General features: G+C 30.9%; 1 protein-coding gene across 2 annotated transcripts in view; it reads right to left on the reverse strand.

The window, feature by feature from the left end:
- Window positions 1-10,792, reverse strand: part of gry (trafficking protein particle complex subunit 11 gry) — an 86,467-nt gene extending 75,675 nt beyond the window's left edge. Inside the window, exons 1-8 of one of the 2 annotated variants that reach the window (XM_075303276.1) lie at window positions 10,695-10,792; window positions 10,262-10,543; window positions 9,778-10,181; window positions 4,617-4,800; window positions 1,412-1,642; window positions 1,184-1,323; window positions 955-1,127; window positions 754-887 (exon numbers count right to left, since the gene is read on the reverse strand). In XM_075303276.1, coding sequence (XP_075159391.1) covers window positions 754-887; window positions 955-1,127; window positions 1,184-1,323; window positions 1,412-1,642; window positions 4,617-4,800; window positions 9,778-10,181; window positions 10,262-10,404 — 1,409 coding nt within the window. In that variant the 5' untranslated portion in view covers window positions 10,405-10,543; window positions 10,695-10,792. Of the gene's footprint in view, window positions 1-753; window positions 888-954; window positions 1,128-1,183; window positions 1,324-1,411; window positions 1,643-4,616; window positions 4,801-9,777; window positions 10,182-10,261 lie in introns of both variants that reach the window. The other variant, XM_075303275.1, reaches the window with a different exon arrangement.
- Window positions 10,793-16,036: the final 5,244 nt, after the last annotated feature.

The following is a 16,036-nucleotide window of genomic DNA, read 5'->3' on the forward strand; positions in this document are numbered from 1 at the left end:
AGTTAATATACCCCCATCCTATGGTGGAGGGCATAAAAATTATGTGTTTAAAAAAAATTGTGGTTGTAAAAAAATGCAGTGCGCAATAAACTAAGTTTTTATTTATAAATAAACAATTTGATTTTAGAAGAGAATAGAGATATTTTTACATTACACAATATTACTTTCATCTCTGGTAAATATTATTTTAACTTTATTAATTTAACTTCCAATTTGTAGATGTTGTTTGGCCAATATTTGATTTTCAATTTTGAGTGTAGATTACTCAGAAGAACTATAAATTTTCCGGAAAAACATATTTTTAAAAATAACGTTATGATGTTTTAAATGCAGCAAACTTAGAATTCGATCAAAATTTTAAGACGTAAGATTTTGTTTTTGGTTGTATCTTAAAAGATACAGTGCGCATTTAAGAATAAAGAACAGTGTTGAGAGTGGACAAATTTTGTTTAATGTGTTGTTTACGAATTTATATTAAATATACCAGGAAATACTAAAATGTAACAAGACTTGTTTGTATGAATTTTTTGTGAATGACTGTGCACTATGCCTTTCGGCTTGGAGAGGCTGGGAGAGGCTTCCCAATCATTGAAACGGAAGACAATAGAATATTTATGAAATAATTTCCCAGATAAACAAACATTGTACGATCTCAAAAAAAGAAAAAAATGGACAGAAATCTTACATCTTGTTATAGAAAAATATAATTTATATAAAAGTACATATTAAATTATATACTAAAACTTTACTTACGTTAAAGCTTTACCATGGTCACCGCTCTTAAAGTACTCATCGGCCATATCAATCGCTAATTTCTTACGGAATCTCAAGCATTTGTATATTTTAAATTGTGCCATTGCCAAACTTAAGAGATTGATGATAGAGCCCTGCATAAAATGATTAAAAATGTGTAAATAAAATATTAAAATTATGTTTGTATTCAAGCAGTCATACTGAATGGTTATAAAGTTTCTCATTCTCTCTAATCATTGTATTTATTTGTTGCTCCGTAAGCGGTTCTCCTGATTTTGTTGCTCGAATGCCAAAATACTCGGTGAAAAGCGAGGTAATATTATTACTCTGACCACTGAAATTATTTGGTGGTGTGTCGGTAGGAGATGTTAGACCTGGAAATTGCAATTACTCAATTCGTTCATCTCAGATGATATTATTTTCAACATACCATTGCTTTGTAGAAAGGCCTCTTTTCGTTTTTGAATATATTCAGCTGCTTTATGAAAATAAATACCAGGATGTTGAGTTTGTAAAGCTGGCAAACCATTTTTTATAGCTTCACAAAATAACTCAGCAAAAACAAAGTGCCTAAATTGGAGAAATGAGACATCATATTAAAAATACTGTTGTTGTCCTAATGAAAATGAAAATTGTTTCCTCACAACCACCTACTTACTGTGTACTTAACCATGCATAGTGTTCGAATAGCAAGTCCTTTAGTCCCACACGGTTTTTATATTTGTCAATGTGACTTATGAAGTGATTTATAGAATCTCTGGGCACTTTAAGTTTGAACATCAAACGACATATTTTATAATTCAAGAAACCAGCAACTGTTTTTATTTCCAAATTATTTCCATCATTTATGCGTAGCTCATCCAATGTTATATATGATTGAGTATAGTGTCTAAGTAATAACAAATATAACAATTAATAGAAAAATAATAAAAATAAGGCCAACGTTAGGCATAAGAAATTACATTATCCTACACCACGAATATATGGAATTTTGAAATTGCATAAATTTGGAATATATTCCTTTTTTTTGCCAGAGTTACTATCATTAGCGTAGCTAGACAATTTTCCTAGGGGGGCTATAGCCCCCCCTAGCTAAAAATTTATAGACTGAACTTATAGGTTCAATTATTGTTTTATTTTATAAAAAAGAATACAACAATAGACATCAAAATAATATATAATAAAGCAACTAAAAGTAGTTCCACACTTTTCCCAGCAAAAAAATTGGGATTTGTTTTAAAGGCACAACTTTAAAAGCACTTCCAAAAATGTCCTCGCAAAGAAGTTAATTATATTAACTACACAGGAAGTTTTTTACTTCAGTTTTTTCATATTTTAATGCGTAATAGTTTAAAAAAAAGAGTAAGAATAAAATGGTAAAAATTATTCAAATTTTGCCACAAAAATGCTAAATCCATTATAGAAAAATCGATCATTTTTGAAAATATTCAAACAAGCGTTAGAATGCATTAAAAATCATAAAAAAATATAAAAATTATTTTAAATTAATGTTTCTTGAAGCTCGAGGTCTTTATAAGTATTTATAGAATTCTAACAAAAGGTCGACCAAAAATCAAATAAAAAACGAATAAATAAAAATTATTTATTTGGGAAAATATCACACAATTTTTTAATTCACATTCAAAACTCTGAATTCAGATCACACCGTAAGAAGTGATGCAAATTTATTGCAACGGCTGTTGAAATGGTGGACATTCGTTCTATGACGAGTTCCTATTACATTCATCGCTTCTCCGCCAATTTTGCACCACTTCCGGACCCAAAAAGAACATTTTCACTTCTTTTTTGGCGACGCTTTTTTGCAGCATTATTAAGATATTAATTTATGAAAGAATAGTTTTAATACCAATTACTATTTTTTACTATTTCATAAATATCAGACTTCAAACATTGCCATCGGCAACCCAAGTAATTCGATTGTGCATGAAAGTCTTTAGCGAAACTTTGTGCGGTTTTATAAAAATGTAAAATCGTAAATAGGTTTTCAAATTCTGGGGGGGCTAAATTTTTTCTGGGAGGTCTAAGCCCCCTCCCCAGAGGCCTCCCTCCCCTTATGGTTACTATAGAAATATTTCCATTATATTCCCCTTTCACAATGTCGACTTTTTCGTTAAAAGAGAGAATTTAAAAATAAATAAATTAATAAATAAATAAAATTAAATATCAAAAGTCAACTAGACTTTTCGATTTTTTCACAAGCCAATTTAATAAAATAATCTACCAAAATTTGAAGAAAATTTTACAAAATTTAAAAAAAAAAATCTTATTTTGCAGTGATTGATCTTATTTTTTAGTTATTATAAAAAAAAAACATTTCTTCAAAAGAAATGTTTTATTAATTTATTTTAGAAGTTTATTTATTATTTTTTGATCACTCCTAATAGCGACAATGTATTTGAGTGTGTGAATGTGTCGAACTATTACTACTCTACAAAAGGTAGACATAAAACAACAATTAAAATAATAAGATAAGATAATAAGTTTAAAGATATTGACTTTATAGAAAATGTTGTCAAAGTTTTATTTTTATAGAAATTTATAGAATTTTATTTCTATAGAAAATTTTCTTTTCTACAGAAAATTTTGTCAATTTTTTTTCTATGGAAAATTTTATCAAAATTTTATTTCTATAGAAAATTTTGTCAAAATTCTATTTCTATAGAAAATTTTGTCCAAATTTTATTTCGATAGAAAGTTTTCCCAAAAATTTCTTTCTATAAAAGATTTTGTCAAAATTTTATTTCGATAGAAAATGATAATTGGTTGATGGTTTTGCTGCAAGTAGAGGATGCTGATGAGGAATGTGGTAATTCCGAAACAGCTGTACATCCAACCATCTTGCAGTCTATAGGGCTTTGTCCAAATAAATTTGACAAGCATACTTTTCCTCTGTTGGTTAAGCTACACTTGTAGTTTAGTCAATGCATGGCTTTAAGCTGAGATCAAAAAAAAAAAAAAAAAAAAAAGAAAAACAATAAAAATTTTTTTTCTATAGAAAATTTTGTCAAAATTTTATTTCTATATACAATTTTGTCAAAATTTAATTTCTATAGAAAATTTCGTCAAAATTTTATTTCTGTAGAAAATTTCATTTCTATAGAAAATTTTGTCAATATTTTATTTCTGTAGATAATTTTGTCAATATTTTATTTCTATAGAAAATTTTGTCCAAATTTTATTTCTATAGAAAATTTTGTCAAAATTCTATTTCTATAGAAAATTTTGTCCAAATTTTATTTCGATAGAAAGTTTTCCCAAAAATTTCTTTCTATAAAAGATTTTGTCAAAATTTTATTTCGATAGAAAATGTTCTCAAAATTTTATTTCTATAGAAAATTTTGTCAAAATTTTATTTCTATAGAAAATTTTGTCAAAATTCTATTTCTATAGAAAATTTTGTCAAAATACTATTTCTATAGAAAATTTTGTCAAAATTCTATTTCTATAGAAAATTTTGCCAAAATTCTATTTCTATAGAAAATTTTGTCAAAATTTTATTTTATAGAAAATTTTCTCAAAATTTTTTTTTTCTACATAAAATTTTCTCAAAGTTTTATTTCTATAGAACATTTTCTCAAAATTTTATTTCTAGAAGAAATTTGAGAAGTATCTCTTAGTTTTGGAGGATTTTTTTTTGCAACCGTGATCCCTACTTCGGACTAAACATACTGATTTTTATCATTTTATGTATGATTTTGGCTTAATCGTGACTAACTTATCATAACTAAATTTAAATAGACTTTTAGGGAAATTAAATTAAATGAAATCAAACAATAACACTTCATTATTTCGTGGTGTAGAGTAAAACTATATTTCGTATACGAAACATCCAAAATACTTACTTTAGCGCTGTACTAAAATCTTGACGAATTTCAGCGACAAATCCTAACTTAAACTGGTGTCTTATTTTCAGTGTAGTGTGGGCGGCCGTTAATTGATCTCTATGAGTCCGTATACGTTTAGTCATGAGTGTGTAGTAAGACTGAGCCATATCCACAAATGCTGATTCCAAGCGCAATATATAACCTGTAAATATTTTAAATGTTAGTATCGCTAGACTTGGTACATAACTACTATTGTAAGTTATTTCGAAGAACCAACTACACAAAAACAATTGTTTTCAGATTTAATCACGAAATTAATTGATCCAATAATTTTTTAATTGAAATATCTTCAATCACGAAAATGGTAGTGGTAGTACACACAAAAATTTTTTTTTTATTCAATCACGAAATTATTTGGTCCAATTAATTTTTTAATTGAAATGTCTTCAATCACAGAAATGATAGTATCAATTACAAAATTAATTGAATGTCAATCAAAAAATTAATTGATCCAATTAAAAAATTAATTGATACTATTAATTTTTGTTTTTGATTTTTGATTCAATTAAAAAATTTGTTGATTCAAATTAAATTTTTAATTGAATATTTCTTAAAACTCATTTAAAAAAACTCATTTGTCATCATAAATAATAGCCTTTTCAAGCTTGCAAATAGCTAGGAGGTTACCAACAGTTTATACTATAATACATTTTCGTTGAGATATTATCAGTAGTCTATGTTGGGTTTCGAATTGAGGAATAAGGATGTGATTACCGCTTGATTGTCTGACATTATATTCATGCCACTATTTGTTAGAATATTACATTTTAGATATATTCCAAACATTCCTTAAGATTCATTATCTTAGGGTGATTGCTAATAAAAATTTCAAAATTTTCGAAATTGGTTGCATAATAAAAACGATTTCAATTTATCGTTTATGTCCCTCAAAAATATTATTAATTAGAAATAACTGTAGAAACATACAATTCTTTTGGTAACAGTGAGGGAAAATGTAGCGTAGCCCGAGGGCAAAACTTATCCACAAAGTCCTTGGTAAAATGATAAGTGTAATAAAAAAAAGAAATCCCCCAGGAAAGAACTACAATGCTAGATTTTGAGGCTATCTTGTCTTATGTCATTGGTAATAATTGACCTCACTTTTGATGGTTTCAGTGAGTATACAAATCGCTAACTTTAGCAGTCAGACCAGACAATCTAAATTCTTACCGAAAATTTCTCTGTTATACTGAACAGATGTTTGTGCCCCTACTGCGTGAAAATTTCATGAACATGAGGATTAACCCCTTAGCTTCTCCAATATCAACTTAACTGTTGGTTAGTCAGTATGAGGTCTAAGACACGCATTTCTGGTGTGTCGATATGAGGTCTAAGACCGACATATCTGTTAGACACATTTCCATGCATATCAATGTCATTGTACACAAACGACTTAGTGGTGGAAGAATAACAGAATAACAAAAAACAAAATAGTTTTTCGTGTCAATTAAAAAATTAATTGTGAAATTGCTTCACTCACGGAATTGATAATACACAGAAAAAAATATCACGGAAATTTTTCCAATTATAAATTAATTAATTAATTAAAAAATTTTGAATTAAAAATTTATTTATTTTTTTTTTTATTTATTTATGAAAACGTTATAGTATTTCATTATCTAATAAAAATTGGCCTCAGCGCCATATGGCATTTTAGAGGCTCATTGGCAACATATTTATATACTTTTTATATTGAAATATTTCTTGTTATTGAATGAATTATATGACTAAATATTAATTTAGATATATACAAAAGTACAATTTATATATAAAACTCAATAAATAATTATATTAGTACAATTTATATATAAAACTCAATAAATAATTATATTAGGAGCTCATCAACTTTTGTTAACAAAAAATCTTTTATTCTCATTTTAAAAAGAGATAAGCTTGAGATGGACTTTATATTGCAAGGCAAAGCATTAAAATTGACTGTTCCGGAATACTCAATTCTTTGTTTGGTGGTTTCACTTCTGCAAAACGCTACTCTTAAATGGCTTCTGTTACGAGTATTGAATATGTGGTGGTTAGGCATAAACGAGATTGTATGGTGTCCTATTGAATGAAGACATTTATAAACATATACATACAATTGAAAGCTATGAATTCCGAAAATAGGAATATATAGGGAAACACTTCACTATATAATGATACAGAAGAGTACCTCAAAGATAGATTTCCCACAGACTTTAAAGCCTTATTCTGCATCGTTTGCAAACTTCTAAGTTCCGTAGATCTCTTGCATGCATAACAAATGGCTAAGTAATTCAAATGACTTTGTATTAATGCCTGATAAACCAAAAGTTTAGTTCGTTTATCAAATCTGTGTCTGAACTTGTACAAAATTCCAACCGCTGGAGCAATCTTAGACTTGACATGCTCTATGTGTCTATTCCAAATGAGAGTACTTTGAAAGTGTAAGCCTAAATATCGTACCGAACTCACTTCCCTAATTTCGTTCCCATCAACAAAAATGCTAAAATCATTGTTGAAACGACATCTAGGTCGAAACTTTATCAATTTAGTTTTTATTGGGTTAATAAATAATCTATTTATCCTTGCGTATTCAATAATTAAGGACGCATCTCTTTCAATGAGGGGCCTAAGTGCAGTTTCGTGTTTGTATGGATATAGAATACAAATATCATCCGCATATAAAAACATCTTGCCAAAAAGTTGCAGTTTCCCAATGTCGTTTATATAAATCAAAAAGAGAAGCGGTCCTAGAATACTGCCCTGAGGCACACCATATCTCAAACTCCTTCCTATACTCTTTTGCTCATTAATCTGAACATATTGCGTCCTGTTTTCTAAGTAGCTCATCATTAACGAGAGTTCGCGACCACGAACACCGCAAAAGTTCAATTTTTGGGTCAAAACATTGTGATCGATAAGATCAAATGCTTTACTGAGGTCATACCACCAACACCAGCAACACCACTATTACCTTGATCCAATCCACTACATATGCAATTTTGAACGTTGACAGCAGCCTCCTCTGTTCCACAACCCCTACGAAAACCAAACTGGTAATCATTCAAGAAACCCGAGTTATTTAGAAAAGATGAGAGATTATCATGTATCAATTTTTCAAAAAGGTTGTTTATAATCGGCAAGACCGAAATTGGTCTGAATTTATCAACAGTTGATGAAAATTTTTCCTTTGGAACAGGAATCACCTTATGAATTTTGAGAATATCAGGGTAAACACAAGTTTCCACAATATTGTTAAAAAATCCGTAACAAGTAAGGCACTAAGATCTCACTACAAACAGAAATAACTTTGGGAGATATACCATCATGTCCACAACTCTTCCCTGGCAATAAACTTGAAATCAAGGATGTAAAATCCTCACAATTGATTCAACAAATTTTTTAATTGAAACAAAAATCAATAAAAAAATAAATAGCATCAATTAATGTTTTGATTGACTTTTAAGTAATTTTTTAATTAACTTTCAATTAATTTTTTAATTGACTTTTAATTAATTTTTTAATTGATACTATCATTTCTGTGATTAAAGAAATTTCAATTAAAAATTAATTGGGCCAATTAATTTCGTGATTGAACACAAGATATATTTTTTGTGTATAGCAAACGCCGGTGTCAATTTAATAAATAATTGATCCAATCAAAAATTTAATTAATTATTGTAATGGATCTCGTTTTGATTAAAAAAATAATAAAAATTTTAATTGAACATTTTTCAAATTCAAGTAAAATTTAAATTGAACAAGTAACTAAAGTCTAAAGTCGGACGGGGCCGACTATATTATACCCTTCATCATTATGTAGACCAAAGTTTGTGTTACCATCTCTACTCCTTCAAATTTGTTGGGAGTTATTATCAAGGTTTATATTCCCATATACAAATTAGAGGTGTGCACGTGAGTAATATTTTACTCACGCTCACGCACACTCACGACTGAAAAATCATACTCACGCACACTCACGCACGAACTTTTTTGGTAGGACTCACGCTCACGCACACTCACGAAAAGAAAATTTGTACTCACGCACACTCACGCACGAAAACGTCGAAAAATACCGTGACTCACGAAAAATATCGTGACTCACGAAAAATATCGTGATTCACGAAAAATATCGTGACTCACGAATAATTTTATGATTAATTTACCTTCCCGAAGTGTCTGAAAACATGAGCATTATTAAAATCGAGAGTGTTATTAAACTCTTAACATCCCAGGTGTCACTAAAATTGTTATTGAATTTAACTCTTAAGCGTTTTATGTTGTTGAGCAGAAATATTTTCGTGAGTGTAATTCGTTACTCACGCACACTCACGAAGATATTATTTTCGTGACTCACGCTCACGCACGACATGTTGGTTTGTTAATCACGCTCACGCACACTCACGCTGTTGTCATGAGCGTGACTCACGACTCACGCACGAATCACGAAAATTTTCGTGAGTCACGACAATTTCGTGTCACGTGCACATCTCTAATACAAATCTGAAACGATTTGGAGAAAATTCGAAATTTAATTCTAAGCCGATGGGTATACTAAAAGATGCGTCTATGACCACTATTTCTTGGCGTTACATACAAATGCACAAACTTATTATATCCTGTACCACAGTAGTGGTGAGGGGTATAAAAATATTGTTCATGTTTGTTTTTTTTTCGTGTGTGTATTGGAAAATGTATGACAACTTATCTTTGAGAGCATCGTATTTTTTTTTATTTTAGAGAATATGGTGGTGAGTCGTTTTAATAATTAATAATCACGTTCCCCCAATGTTCCGATATTCGAAATCGCAAGAATTTTGTTTTCTTATAAAGATAGTATCAGGCAATATGTATGTGAAACTGTTACCAAAGATAACTATGTTGCCAAAATTTAAAATTTGTGTTTTAGGGTTATGAAATTGGCCAAAGGAAAATTTTGAGAATTGCTATTCCGAATATGGGAACCTACCCTGTAAATGTCACAATGTCACAAATATTGAAATTATTCCGAATTATTACAATCGAAATTATTGGCACAATGCGAAATAAATACCTGACCAACATTTACATTAAAGCTTAAACCCGCTTCAAAATAAGCCAAATTTCGAACACTTAAATTTTTTAAAATGATTATCAATCTTACCCATTAAATGTTCTGTATGCGATAAAATGAACAGCATTTTACTATTTATACCGCAAGCTGTGGTAAGACTCGCAGCTCTTTCAGACGCTAGCATATCATCGCCCGGCGGTAGGGGTGGCGATTCTTGTAGAAGCACCAAACAAATTCGAGTATTACGTTCTTGTAAGGCATTTTTTAATGTTTGCAATTGAGCAGCGCAATGTAACTGCTTCTCTGTCCACTGGGGATCATTCCATTCGATGTCTTGAAAGAGGACTACAACAGCTGGAAGAACGTGCAAATGCTTTAACATCCAATTTCTTTTTAAAATTCCCTTTGGATGATACCATTCGTATGAGTTTCGTTTTGGTTTGGCCACTGGAAAGTCATAGTTATTTGGAAGTAATTTGAACTGTACAGAAGCTCTGAAAAATAAAACGGAATTATTTAACATTCATTACATCTTGCTTGTCGTCTACAGCTTTTCTATTAGAATGGCAATTACCTTTCCGCCTTACGGTTACTGCTCAAGGCATCCCATATGGTTTTGTGCACTGCATTACGGTTCACATCCAGACCACACAAACCAATGAGAGGTTGTGGTGCCACCATTAGTTCTGAAGGTAAAGCAGTCGAGTCGATACTCATCTTGACATTAAATTATTACTCGAGTCGAATTTGGCAATAACTTCAGTTTCTTAGGTTTCGGTGGGAGTTTACCAAATTGCTTGGAAAAAGATACCACCACCCTAAAATATTTTTCTGCGACAATAACAACTAACGGCAACTAGAAAAAAAAAACTTGATAAAGACAACAATGACCAGCGACACTGCCTTTGTCAGCCTTCAACAGCAGGAAATATAGGCAACTTCTTTTAATTCCGAAAACATCTATCGGTATGAACTGATCACCAAACAATTTTGCTTTTCACAATTACATCTATTAAAGAAACTCTAATATCCTGAGAAACCGAACACACAATATTTTTTCTTTACGTTGCGAATACTCTAAACTCTATGGCTAATCAATTCTGTCATTCTCGTCTTTTGACACTTCATACAGCTGTTCGAACAATGATGTCAACTTTGCTATATTTTTCAAGCAAAATTAAATCAGAGAGTGAGAAATCCAGATGACGAAAAGTTCTCTTCTGAAAAGAAAACAAATGTCAACCGTATAGATGTCGCGCAATGCCTGCAGTTTTGGTATTGCCGACGTTGCGGTCGAAGCGCAGTTTTTATAAATTGGTTATAAAGGCATCGGCAGTTATGATATCAAATTGTCTGCCAAAAAATTTAGGAAAATGAAATCATTTATAACCCTTTCCAACCGTGTACGCACAATTGTGCGGGTAAGTTTAAGGCTCTATAATTTCTTTAATATATGACGTACTGCGATAAGAGCGGCAAAACAATAATTGTATATGCTCTCTCTTTGTCTAAGAATGTGAAGAACCGTTATAAATATTTGCTTTTCCTATTAATTTTGTAGTTTCAGCAGTGTACTTTGCGCATTTGTAAAAATGAGTGGAAGAAGTAAGTTTGCAAATAAATTAAAATTATTTAAATTGTGGAATATTTCATCAAACAAGTGTTTTCAATAAAAAAAAACATATTAAATATTGTATGCAAACAGTAACTTCGTGATTATTTTGTGTTTTTTGATATTTTTACGTCCGGACTTTTACCGGAATTTAGCGGACTGCAACGATTGTGCGTATCCTGAAAAAACAGGATACAGGATCAAACTGAACAAACTTAATAATTTAAAATGTTCTATGTACACATAAATAACAGAATTCAAAAATTTAGGAAAATCTATCACGTGGATCGGCTATAGGTCGGAAAGGGATAAAAAACAACATTTGTTACTACAAAGTAGGTTCTAAAGGCCGACACACCTGGAAGCAACAAATGTTTTTAACGTCAGAAGCAAAGCAGCTTATAGAAACCGAACTTGCTACTTGTAACTCAACATCATTCTTTTATTAATGCAAAAAATTATGTTAAATGTGTTGTGATAGTCATATAAATGTTATATCTATCAGAATTTATAAATGTTTAATCAAATTAATAAACATCTAAACAATCGTATTTTATTTGACCACAATGAGTACTATGTTTTTGTTATCACCAAAACACTAAATTAAAAGTACAAATATATATTTATTTAGGAAGACGATTATATTTTGATCAAGTCTTGCAAAATAATGGATGGAAAAGATCCAAGGAATTGATTGCAAATAATTTTATATTTCTAAATTAATTAATTAAAACAAGTAACCGTGAAAACAAGCTGGTTTTCAGCTTGAAAAATGAACATAGTACTCAGCTTATCTTAAAAATCACTTTTTTCCAATAGTTTGAAGGGGCTCTTATTGGCGTCGTTCTAAATTTATCTAAAAAGGCACCTAATAATTGCACTCATGCGGTACTTTTTTGTAGTAACTAGGCGTGGTACAACTTCTCAATAGTGACGGCACTTTTCCGACGTATTTTGGATATCCTATACGACTGTTTTCGACGTGGTGGGGATTCGCAGAAGTGCTGTCAAATTCAAAAAATGTTGGCAGGGAAGCCGTTTGATGTTTATTAATTTGAATAAAAAATTATAAATTATTCCATATATATCATTTATACGAATAAAAACACATTTAACATTGTCTTAACAACGGAATTCTGTTGATTTATAAGTTGTAATTCTGCTATATTCGGCTGATGCTCCAGCATCTATCAGTGTTTATTCTTGATGGAGGCAGCGTGTCTGGAAAACCTATCACTTTATTCCAATTGGAAAGTCGAAAATTGTTTAATGTTGTGCTATTTTTTGTTTTTATTCAAATAAGTTATAAAAAGCAATTGTTCGACGCGGAAAAATGTTTCGCCAACCGACCATCGCTATGGTTATGTTTACGCGCTATGACTGATTAAATCTTTAGGAATAATTTGATTCGAACTACCCTGTTTAGTAGATTCACATATTTAAAATATACATTCACGGACAGGTGGCGCTGTGAAACTGTTTTGTCTGTGCTAACAAAATAAGAAAGATATAAATTTCCTAAAGATGTAAAATATGAACAACTCTAGTGAATATGGTTCCAATCTTTCACTCATTGGAAAAATTTTTGAGTGCATGATCAAAAGGTATATTTGTTTCATTGCATATACTATAATGTAATTTCTATAATTTAGGAATTAGTTGTTCCTGCGAAATAATCCCCTTTGACACTTCAATATATTAGCAACGGCTACTCTGGTTGATTATTATAATGTTATTGAATTTTGTGGTATACTTTTTGGAGTGTGTCTTCGATAAGCACACCTTAGTGTTGTTCTTGGTGGCAATTAGGGTCGTTTAAGATGTTTTTTATACTCTGCGCCACACTGTGGAACAGGGTATTATAAGTTAGTGCATATGTTTGCAACACCCAGAAGGAGACGAGATACACACATGGTGTCTTTGGCAATAATGCTCAGGGTGGGCCGCTGAGTCGATCTAGCCATGTCCGTCTGTCTGTGAACACATTTTTGTGATCAAAGTCTAGGTCGCAGTTTAAGCACATTCGCCTTCAAATTTGGTACAAGTTCCTGTTTTGAGTCGGAATAGAACCCTATTGATTTTGGAAGAAATCGGTTCAGATTTAGATATAGCTCTCATATATATCTCTCGCCCGATATGCACTTATATGGACTCCGAAACCAGAGTTTTACCCTGATTTGCTTGAAATTTTGCACAAACATAACACTTGGTCGTATAGTCAAGTGTGCCAAATTTGATTGAAATCGGTGTGCTTTGGGTCAGAATAGAACGCTATGGATTTTGGAAGAAATCGGTTCAGATTTAGATATAGCTCCCATATATATATATTTCGCCCGATATGGACTTATATGGCCATAGAAGCCAGAGTTTTACCCTAATTTGAACAATTAGTACTATAGTCAAGTGTACCAAATTTTAATGAAATCGGTTCAGATTTAGATATAGCTCCCGATATGGACTAATACGGTCCCAGAAGCCAGAGTTTTACCCCAATTTGGTTGAAATTTTGCACTAGGAGTACAATTAGTAGTGTAGTTAAGTGTACCAAATTTTATTGAAATCGGTTCAGATTTAGATATAGCTCCCATATTTACACTCATATGACCACAGTGGACAATATTTTACTCCGATTTAGTTGAAATTTTGCACAGGGAGTAGAATTAGCATTGTAGCTATGCGTGCCAAATTTGGTTGAAATCGGTTCAGATTTAGATATATCTCCCATATATAGCTTTCGCCCGATTTATACCCACAGAGGCCAATTTTTTGCTCCGATTTAGTTGAAATTTTGCACAGGGAGTAGAATTAGCATTATAGCTATGCGTGCCAAATTTGGTTGAAATCGGTTCAGATTTAGATATAGCTCCCATATATAGCTTTCGCCCGATTTACACTCATATGACCACAGAGGCCAATTTTTTGCTCCGATTTAGTTGAAATTTTGCACAGGGAGTATAATTAGCATTGTAACTATGCGTGCCAAATTTGGTTGAAATCGGTTCAGATTTAGATATAGCTCCCATATATATGTTTTTCTGATTTCAACAAAAATGGTCAAAATACCAACATTTTCCTTGCAAAATCGCCATTGCTTAGTCGAAAAGTTGTAAAAATGACTCTAATTTTCCTAAACTTATAATACATATATATCGAGCGATAAATCATAAATAAACTTTTTCGAAGTTTCCTTAAATGCTTCAGATTTAAATGTTTCCCATATTTTTTATAACATTGTGTTCCACCCTAGTGCATTAGCCGACTTAAATTTTGAGTCTATAGATTTTGAAGAAGTATATCAAATTCTGTCTTGATCGAGTGATATTTAAATGTATGTATTTGGGACAAACCTTTATATATAGCCCCCAACACATTTGACGGATGTGGTATAGTATCGAAAATTTAGATCTACAAAGTGGTGCAGGGTATAATATAGTCGGCCCCGCCCGACTTTAGACTTTCCTTACTTGTTATTAATGAGCCATTGAAAAGAAAACGCCAGATACATTTTATGTTTGTTTGAAAATCTATTTGTTTTTGTAAAACTTGATTGAACTTAGTCGAACACATCAAGAATTTAGCTTTATGTACCTCGAAGTTAAATATATTACTGACTGCAAAAAGTAATAATAATGTTATAGAATTTGGAGCACAAACTCTGGTGAATAAAGATTTACAAATATCTTTGTAATTGACATTTTATTTGCATACCATCCGTATGCAACAGAACCATAGAACAACTAACTTATTACATACAAATACTTACCCATTAGAAAATGTTATTTTTGTACGGAAATCGCGATTTATATCAATTCAGTAAATCGTAAACAAAATCAAAAGTTGTTCACCGATTGTAATGAAATAAAGCTCATTTTATTGGAAATATATTTAACTAACTGTTTCTAGACCAAAACTGTGATTTTTGTCCCATTTTTATTTTTTTAAGGAATTTTTAAAGATTTTTTTTTTTAAATTCCAATTTTTTTTCCAAAACTTGAACGATATCTCTAAAACTACTTGGAAAATTGAAAAACAATGTAAAGTCGGCTTAAAGAGAATATGGTTTGGGATTTTCGGATTTTTTTTAATTTACTATGGTGAACCGTTTTCAAGTTATTCCAATATATGTAGCGGAAGTGCCTTAATTTTGAATGTAACGGTATATCTCGAAAAGTCGAGCTGATAAAAACAAAGTGCAGATTTGGATTTGAAATTTCAAATCAACACAAAAAAGTTCAATTTTGTTCCCCTGTGTAATCTTTACAATTTATGTCTTTGACAATAGGCCTGTTCGCGTACTTCTCCAGTAAAAATATTCATTAAAAACTAGCAAGAGAGTAAGAGTGTATTTTACTCTCTTTGCTTAAAATTGCTGAAAAGTACACGAACGGTATGCAGTAAATATTTGCACATTTAAAATGTCAGCTGCTAAAACATTAAAAACAAAAGACGAATCCTGTTTATTTAACTTCCTATCGTAGTTGCCGAACATGTACATTGTACTGGTACTTTGTTTGTTATCAACAACCAGCTGGCAACGTATGATATGTTTTGCAAGATTTTACTGGGGAGCAAATCTATAGAAAAAATGTAGGTGTAGGTTTTCGACCTGAATGCTCAAAATTTTGATTCTGCCCAATTGTATATTGGGCACTTCCACGAGATTTTTTAGTTCTTAGCACCTTTTTCTGTAATACAAACATTGTAGAAGAAATTATTCAATTGTATGATTTTTTTTAT

Source organism: Haematobia irritans, chromosome 4 (assembly GCF_050003625.1).
Source record: "Haematobia irritans isolate KBUSLIRL chromosome 4, ASM5000362v1, whole genome shotgun sequence".
NCBI classification, from domain to species: domain Eukaryota; kingdom Metazoa; phylum Arthropoda; class Insecta; order Diptera; family Muscidae; genus Haematobia; species Haematobia irritans.